At 30.9% G+C, this 9,400-nt stretch overlaps 1 protein-coding gene across 2 annotated transcripts; it reads left to right on the plus strand.

The window, feature by feature from the left end:
• The first annotated feature begins 5,839 nt into the window (after positions 1–5,839).
• LOC143202867 (mitochondrial glycine transporter A) lies at positions 5,840–9,289 on the plus strand. Of its 2 annotated transcripts, none has more exons than XM_076414804.1 (6): positions 5,840–7,075; positions 7,157–7,275; positions 7,336–7,426; positions 7,486–7,658; positions 7,779–7,954; positions 8,406–9,289. In XM_076414804.1, the coding sequence occupies exons 1-6, from the start codon at positions 7,058–7,060 to the stop codon at positions 8,690–8,692; spliced, it is 864 nt and encodes a 287-aa protein (XP_076270919.1). In that variant the 5' UTR covers positions 5,840–7,057; the 3' UTR covers positions 8,693–9,289. The 2 variants fall into 2 exon arrangements, with proteins under 2 accessions (XP_076270919.1, XP_076270908.1); XM_076414793.1 differs by having other exon boundaries at positions 6,263–6,459.
• Positions 9,290–9,400: the final 111 nt, after the last annotated feature.

Consider the following 9,400-nt stretch of genomic DNA (forward strand, 5'->3'; position numbering starts at 1 on the left):
CATCAATAAAGAAATCGTCATCTCCGCGTCCAAACAACATGGCGATAACAGTTTCCAACAATAAATAACACATTGCTTTGATGACCTTTGACACAATTTTCAATACCCCCAGCAGAGAGAGTGACCTAGTGACTGATTTTTAGCTGTATTTTCAAACCCCCGTTTATCTTACAGATAAATTTATTCGTATATGTCAATGTTAATTTGTAAGAATTGTGCTTGACTTACGATAACAATATCCTGAGCGTAGAAAAGCTGAACCTCAGTTAAAATATTAAATATAGTGAGATTATTGAGTCGTGAGTGACATTGAGTGTAAATTATACTTTGGAATTATATTGGGTGAAGGTCGTCATTATATTCAATTTGTTATCACTATGGAATTTGCTCAGGTAATGATTTTATTAATTTTTAATTTTAATATCGTTATAATTTATAACGTAAATTAAATTATACTGTCCCTTTTTCATCATTGACATTAGATAATTAGAATCTTAATAATTTATTCAAACATTTTAATAACTTAATTAATTTATGACGATTCTAACCATCGGAGGGTTCTTTAGTTGTCAAACAACTGCCATTGAGTTTTTATATAAAGCGTAGAAGAATAATGAGACTACAAGGCTATCTAGATTTTGATAAAATTCTTTACTATTTCATGTACCAATTGTAACATAACATAAAAATAATAGGTGCAATTAATATAATAATGTATTTTAAAAATTACAAGGAATTGTTACTATTTTTCCGAGTAAAATCACGAATTTAATATAAGAATTCTTTATTACAATGTTTAAATGATATTTCGACACACCGGATCAACCAATAGCTTTTTGTTTTATTAATCTGTGACATTAGGGACGTCGTGTCAAGTTTATGTCAATTTGAAACTAACTAATAAGAAGAATTTTTATTTGTAAATCACTAAACCTACTTAGAATATTTTTTTTTATTACTCTTCGTGGGTCCACAATCTGCCCTATTGGCAATAAGTATTTCTTCTGTTTATATTATATATACATGGCATGTAGAAAATCACTTCATTAAGCAATCTTCTGTATAAAATATTATCTTAATTAATTAGTCTTATTCTAATGCTTATTCTAAACTCTACATATGTCCAGTAATCAGATCAGGTGGTGTTAAACGTTTTAGTCTACGCACTTCACTATCACGTCGCATATTTAGCTGATTAGCGAGTACATTGGGATGCACTGACACTCTTTCGTAGTACTTCACACAAACACGTTCGATTACACTCGTTATAGGTTCTAGAGGAATATCGCGTTGTATCACTTTATTTGAAATATAGTACGGAGCATCAACAATGGCACGCAACACCTTATTTTGGAACCGTTGAATGATGGATATATTAGATTTGCTAGCGGTACCCCATAGTTGAATTCCATATGTCCAAATGGGCTTGAGTATAGACTCATACAGCAATACCTTGTTATCTAATGATAACTTGGATTTGCGCCCAATGAGCCAATACATTTGATATAATTTTAGTCCTAGTTGTTTCCGTTTAGAGAGTATGTGCTTCTTCCAGGTTAGGCGTCGATCTAAATGCATACCAAGATATTTAACATGCTCTGCTTGGGGGAGTTGACGATGATTAATATTTACTGGTGGACATGTTCTTCTACGCAGGGTAAACGTTATATGCGTGGATTTTGATTCATTGGCTTTAATGCGCCATGTCTTCAACCATAATTGTATTTGCTCCAGGTGGGTTTGTAGGTTTATTGATGCTGTGGCTGGATCTTCATGGGATGCTAAGATTGCTGTATCGTCTGCATATGTTGCCACAGTAGTTATTTTTGTGGTGGGCAGATCAGCCGTATACAGAAGATACAGTACTGAACCCAGTACACTACCTTGCGGAACTCCTGAATATATGGGATTTAATTCGGTATGTTCATCGCCTTGATTTACAATAAAATGTCTGTCAGTGAGATACGATTTTAGTAGCTGATAGTCCGGATGAGGGAGAAGTTTCTTTAGTTTAACCTGCAAGCCCATATGCCATACTTTGTCAAAAGCCTGAGATATGTCTAGGAAAGCAGCCGAACAATATCTTTTGGCATTTAGGTCAGCGTTTATTTGGTTTACAAGTCTATGCACTTGTTCTATAGTCCCATGCTTATTGCGAAAGCCAAACTGATGTTCTGGAATAATTTTTCTTTTTTCTATTATATAGTTTAGTTTTTTTATGTATAATTTCTCGAAAACTTTCGAGATTATTGGTAATAAACTTATAGGTCGGTAGGAGGTCACATCTTCTGGTATTTTTCCTGGTTTAAGTATCATTAATATTTTAGCTACTTTCCAGATACTAGGGAAGTAATTAATTCGTAGCATAGCATTAAATATAAATGTTAATAGTTTTATAGCCTTTTCTGATAGTTCTTTTAAAATTTTGCCAGTAATTAAGTCATAACCAGGAGCTTTTTTAATATTAATCTCTCTCATTATTGTATGTTTAACTTTTTTGACCGTTAATTTCTCGTGCGGTAAATCCATTTGAAATGGCGAATCTAGAAAGCTAGTAATTTTATTTTCGTCATCTTTATGTAGATGAGACTGGAAAGGTTTAAAAACATTTTTTAAGTGTTTTGAGAAAATGTCGGCCTTCTCTTTATTGCTTCTCGCCCAATTATTTTCGCTTGTTTTAATAGGTGGGTTATGCTGCTGGGATCTCCTAAGCTTATTTGTTGCTTTCCACAACGAATAGTCTGTAGCCTCAGTTGATGTCAAGTTTTCTAGGTATTCTTGAATGCCTTGGTTTTATTCAATTTGGATTAGATCTCTCAGCTCTTTTATGGCCCTAACTTAGAATATAATAAAATAAACAATTTTAACATAAAACAATGTTATATTTTTATATTTGGATTATATTATTTTATAAAAAGAATATATGGCATATACAATATACTTTTTAGAGTGATATGATTCAATATGGTTAATCATAATTTTGAAGATTGGGAAATCCAGCAAATATTACATTGTATTCAAAATGATCGACTGGTAGCTGCTAGATATTATTTGCTTGCATCTATTTTGATCAGCGATATCTATTGGTAAAAATGTGAAACAGTAGCCTCACATAATTGTTAAATTGGATGTTATGTAAAAGACAAAGAATGATCTGAAAGAGCAAAACAAATCAGAGACAATGACTTATTAGACGAAAATTTAGAAAAACTAGCTCAAACTGGCGAAGAACCTTCAAACAACTTAACAGTGGATGAATCAACTATTTCCAGACTTTACAGAAGGATTCAAATGAATGTTAAATGGAGACTGAACCATATAATTGAAAATGTCATTTCAAACCGTTTTAAGATCGTAGTTTTTTTATTCCTTGATATGTTGATTGTGGCGTATTATGATTACTGATGATAAATGATTGATGCTGAATGAATCTACTATTACAATCCCAAACACAGAAAGACATGGGTTTATGAGTAGTATGTGAATGAAACTGTTACTGCAGATGTCTACCGATATAAATTGAACAAGTATAGCAACGTATTGTTATAAAAAGACAACTAATAAGCTAGTAGGTCAGTAACATGCCTTGACTGGCACAGTGTTGCAAAACCAACATCGTTCTTTAGTTATGGTATTGCCATGTTACCTGAAAAATGGGAAAAATTGTAGAAAATAATGGAAATTATTTTGACTAGTTTAACACATATTATACCAATTTTAATCTATAATTGCCTTTTTAAGGTGAAAAAAATTATCAAAATATGTGGTAGCAATTAAGACTATTTAAATATGACAACACTGTAAGTTGTAACACTCATAATTAAGATTTTTTGAGATACTTTTGGTACTATTTATCGGTGATGTATTTTAATTTTAACGATTTTTTTATTGAAAACTATTTTTATTTCACATTTTTTTATTCTTAATAAAACAGAATATGTCTATAGTTATAGCAAGTTAAAAAAATATTTAATTTTAAGCAAAGTATTCTGTCAAAACTTCTTGCTTTGCAGGCGAAAATGATTAAGCTATTGGATAAATCTTAATTGAGAATTTTTGACAAATTGGTCATCCAGTACATAAAATTTGCCATGAAAAATTAAACGTAATCTCTATCACATTAAAACTGTTTAATTAAGGATTAACTTAACCTTACTTTTAAATATCATTGGAATATCAAGTCCTAGATGATATACGGTATTTTTTTCTTCCTACATTTCTTCACTTAAAGTTTAAATATCTAAATAACTTTAGCGCCTTGGAGACGTTTCTTACGAATTTATTTACTAAAATGTCATTCCTAAATACATAGTCAACACTAAATACGACAAAGGCAAGAAAACATTTAGGTTATTTCTTCATATTATTTTTTGAGTTAATAATTTACTTAAGGACAAGATTACATCTACTCTTTATAAAAATAGAAAAGAAGAGCAACATGAAACGTCAAAACACTGAAACTTAGCCTATATAAAAAATATACATCTTGTCGGAAAATTGTCAACTAATTCAACAAATCTTAATCCTAATAAGGTAATAGACTGATTGCGAAAATATGTTGACGTTGAAACGAACAAATATTATTTGCTATTGGGCAAGCCGCTAGAGTTAACAAACGGTCATCATATCATATACGCACTGCGATAAGAGCCTGAATCAAAAACATGTTTATCCATACGATGCTATTACATTTTTCTGTACCCCCAGCAAGGGGCGTTCAAATTGTTATGAAATTTTGTTTATGGTTAACATAAATTAAAGTAAAAACATTCCATATTATAATAATGCGATTTGATGTTAGTAGTATTTCGACAAAATACGCATTATTCTCAAAATTTATTTGTTAATTATTTCACACTAATCATTTTGCACACTTGTCACACCAGAAAGTAAAACCAGGACCAGACATATAAACAACGCCACCTATAATTCTTCCAATAAAAAAGCGAAAGCACGTCATCAACACCGTCGAACACATTCAGTTTATAAAAACGGAAAATTTCTTTTAAACTCTGAGCATTTTTCTTTCTCATTTTACTTATTAGCATTACTCTGGATAAAATAGAGGCAATATAAAGCCTGAAATCGGTCTATAAAATTCGATTTGGTTGGTACTGGCCGACACCGTTGTCATATGTCAATGTAAATATAATAAAACAACTCTAACCTAGAAACTACTCAGAAACTTATTAAGTCCTTCAGATAATAAGTTATAATAAGTAAATATGCACTATATATACTATAATGTTAAAATAAATTATATTTCATGTTATTTTTTATTCATATTTTTATTTACATTAGTATTTTTTTGTCAGAGTCAAAATAAACGAAAACTTAAATTTGATACGGCAACGTTGCATGTTTGTTACCATAGAATATTTTTATGGTTTCTCTATGGGCTATACATAGAATATCTTTGGGGCTATATAAAAAGATTTGTGACTCAGAGATAATTTGGACGTTTGGTAGAGCTCTGACTATATTTAAAAAAAATATAAAATAATGTTTTTTTTAATAATAAAATGTATTTGAAGAACTTATAATATTTGACAGTTAAGAACGTTTATTACTTTTCTACAGTTCTATTATGTTATACACTACGTAAGAATGAATGAATCTATCTAGAAAAATAAAATCATATGATTCTTCTCAAAACATAACTATAAATCATTAAAAATAATTAATAAATATGCTCAAGCGAAGATGGCAATAATTAAGAAATAATTTCTTTGTGTGACGATACAGCAACCGCCAAAGGTTACGTCCTTAGGATTTTTTCTCCGATTTTAAATTAAATGAAAAAAAAATTATCTCGACGGGCTTGCTCGTTATTTAAAGCGAGTTCGTATCGCGGGGTAAACATCGGCGAACTTATTTTTGTGATTTAATAATTCAAAGTGCGATATAAACGTTTTATTTACTCGAACTTTTGAACTTAAAAATGAGTTTGATCCCCGCTATCGGACCCCCTGCTGCTCAACCACAAGCAATGGCCATACAGTACTCGTGATATTGACATGTTTTTTTTCCTTTGCGAAGTTTCCATGTTTATTATGACCGTTGATATGTTAGCTAATGAAGCAGTGATACCAAAAAACATGTTTTGCCTTAGGTTTATCTACAGGGCGACCTAATTTGAGAATTTTTGCGTGGTTGGTAAAAATAGATGCAAATTTAATTATTATGAAATCACGTGAAATTATTTTGTTCCAAATATTTTATAATCGATATTTGATTAAACGATAGGTAAATCTGTCAATTGTTTGGAACAGCTGATTAACTGATTAGAGGTTATGTAAGCCATCGTATTTTGCGAAAACTGGTAGAAAATTTAATCACTGTAAACATGAATGAATTCGATTTGATCGGATTCCTGAAATGTTAACGTTTCCTGATGATACGATAGAGACAAATTATGTAGAGGGTCAAGATGTCAAGACAAACAAATTTCTAGCAGATGTAAGTATGCTCGTATAAAGAAAATAAAATTGGTAATTACGAGAGGTCAGCAGATCAGTACAAAATGAATATTTTTAAAATATACATTTGATAAGAGGGGGTCTGCAATAAATAACTCTGAACCGTTATCAGTTGCCTTGTAACAACTTGTATAAAAGGTCAGATGTGTTGGAATTGATGTAGTTGAACAGTGATCGTCTTAGCGTCAGTTTATCCGGTTTAAATAAATTGCGACTAAATTTTCGGCGTCGCCAGTGGGATATTCGTCTTATTTTACACCATTCATTATTATTGTGAATTGCATACAACAGTCATAAGCAAGTTGATGTCCAAGTTCAGGAGATATCGTTAATAATACTCAGGGATTTCTTTATATACCCTTTTATTTGAGAAGTGCTCCATACAAATGATTTCATATTTGCATGTAGAAAGAATGTCAATTGCTAACAAATTCCGTGTTAACCCCATCTACTATTCGGACTACTCTGATACAATCTTTCATCTTTAATTTGGGACCTAAAAAGTTCCGAATTGTTCAAAAAATCAACGCAAGACTGCGAGAAAAGATTGATATTATATATATTTTTTGTACTTAAACATGGATATCGTTAGCAGTGTAAGTATTATTATTTATCACATAGCAATCATTATATAAAGCGTCTTCTTTTTGATGATCTAAAGTTAATTTTTGTTACAGTATCCCATAGTTAAAGCCTTCTTAGCTGGTTCATTTTCTGGAACCTTCTCAACTGTTTTATTTCAACCTCTAGATTTAGTGAAGACAAGGTTGCAAAATACATCAGCTACAATAGTAAAGTATGTCTATTTTATTATATATTTATTAAATATGTATTTACACTGACTGTTTAATTTTAGTGGACAACATGGTGCTATTAGCATGTTCAACATTTTCTCTAACATCATCCAACAAGAACATATCAAAGGGTTATGGAGGGGCATGGTTCCGGTTAGTACAATTAGTTCTTTTTTCGTTTTTCATTATAACATTTTTAATTAACATTGCAGTCCATTGCCAGATGTGTTCCTGGTGTTGGTTTGTACTTTTCTTCGTTAGATTACATAAAATCCAACTACCTACAAGGAAAAACCCCCACAGCTTTGGAATCAGTTACCATGGGTTTTTGTGCCAGGTCAATGAGTGGAGCAATTTTAATTCCAATTACTGTAGTCAAGACAAGGTAATTTTATAGCAAATAGAATATCTCCTAGAGATTCTTGCATGATCTAACCAAGTTACCATAGACAGATAGATAGTTAACATTATATTATTTGTTATTAAAAGTGATCTTTTGTTTTAGGTTTGAGAGTGGAGTTTATGGTTATGATGGTGTCATATCTGCTCTGAAACAAATTTATCGTACTGAAGGAATTAAGGGTATGACATGTGGTCTTATACCTACTCTCTTTAGAGATGCCCCATTCTCTGGCCTATATCTCATGTTCTATACCCAGACAAAACAGCTGATTCCTCAAGGTAAGTTATTGACTTTATTGATAAATATTAATCCATGTTTTTGCTGTTTACATATATATGACATGAGAAGTTTATTTAAAATCACTGTTTATTCAACGAAGTAAAGAATTTTTTGCTGGCCTATATTAAATTAATATAACAAAAATTTTGCTTCTTAAAAGCCAAAAATAGATCAATTAAGTTTTGATCCTCTTTGTTAGGATTGACAAGATTAAGTTAAGCTCTCTTAAGTTAGCCATATTTATTCATTTGTCTCCTGTTTCCTGTGGTAATATGATCCGATACTTGTTCTGCATGCAATTCTTGACATTTAAAGTTTTTCTTATATATAGTTTTATAGCGGACAATTTCTGAAGATGTTTAGTGATGAATTAATTGTATAGATCCAAAAAAAAAAACAACAAAATATACATTATTCTTTTAGACTTATTACAATATTTTATTTTTACAGATATTCTGAATTCTCAATATGGTTCGCCAATCCATTTCTGTTGCGGTGTTACAGCAGGCATAATGGCATCAGTCGTCACGCAACCAGCTGACGTGCTGAAAACCAAAATGCAGTTATATCCAACACAGTTCAACGGATTATGGTCTGTTATCGTGTATGTTCATAATAATCACGGAGTTCAAGGATACTTCAAAGGCATGGTACCGCGAATGCTGCGTCGCACGTTGATGGCCGCCATGGCGTGGACCGTGTATGAGCAGATATCAAAGAAAATAGGGTTAAAGTAGTACAGTGTTTGACGCGACAGCTGGTTTGGTTTGGAACCCCAACTAGTCTTTTAAATCTTGATAACGGCGAGGTTATTGTTAAAATACATTCGCAACTCATGCAATTCGGCTTTTTCGTTCGAAAGTTAGCTTATCGTGAAATTCAATCAATCAATAACAATAAATATTTGGTTTATTACAAGATATTTAATTGATTTTTGGGGATTAGTTCGCGCTTGTTATTAGCATTGTAATGGGACACTGTACTACTTTTATTATGGAAACAAATTCTTAGTTACTAAATATATTTTTGTAAAATAAGAAAGTTTACACTGATATTTTAGTTGGATTTAGTGGGATATATTTTATATAGAGGCTACTACAGGGGATTTTCTGCAAATGATATTGTATGGTATCATACAGTATTGATTTGTGATATATTGTTTTTTTATTATTTTTTATTGTTATATATATTTGTTGCTTTATGGAATTTTAATAAAATTAAAAAAAAATAATTGCATTATTTTTATACAAAAACATTATATATAAAAACATATACAAAATTTTTACAATTCTTATAATGAGGGAAATATCAATAAAATACATGGTGTATGTTAACTCTATAGTTTTTTTTTAAATAATAAATTCAAATATATCTGTTTCCGAATACAAAGGAATAATATATGAAGAAGATTTAAATCGAATTTGAGAATTGAGATATCATGTGTG

The sequence above is a fragment of the Rhynchophorus ferrugineus genome, unplaced genomic scaffold, assembly GCF_030347505.1.
Source record: "Rhynchophorus ferrugineus isolate W39M unplaced genomic scaffold, kcgeb_rfMv2 rfM1, whole genome shotgun sequence".
In the NCBI taxonomy this organism is placed as follows: Eukaryota; Metazoa; Arthropoda; class Insecta; order Coleoptera; family Curculionidae; genus Rhynchophorus; species Rhynchophorus ferrugineus.

Excerpts from the sequence above, each read along its gene's own strand:
- LOC143202867 (XM_076414793.1), top strand. The coding sequence starts at position 6,379 with ATGTTAACGTTTCCTGATGATACGATAGAGACAAATTATGTAGAGGGT. Across the intron at positions 6,460-7,156 it reads CAAACAAATTTCTAGCAGAT|TATCCCATAGTTAAAGCCTT; the intron begins GTAAGTATGCTC and ends TTTTTGTTACAG. Across the intron at positions 7,427-7,485 it reads TATGGAGGGGCATGGTTCCG|TCCATTGCCAGATGTGTTCC; the intron begins GTTAGTACAATT and ends TTAACATTGCAG.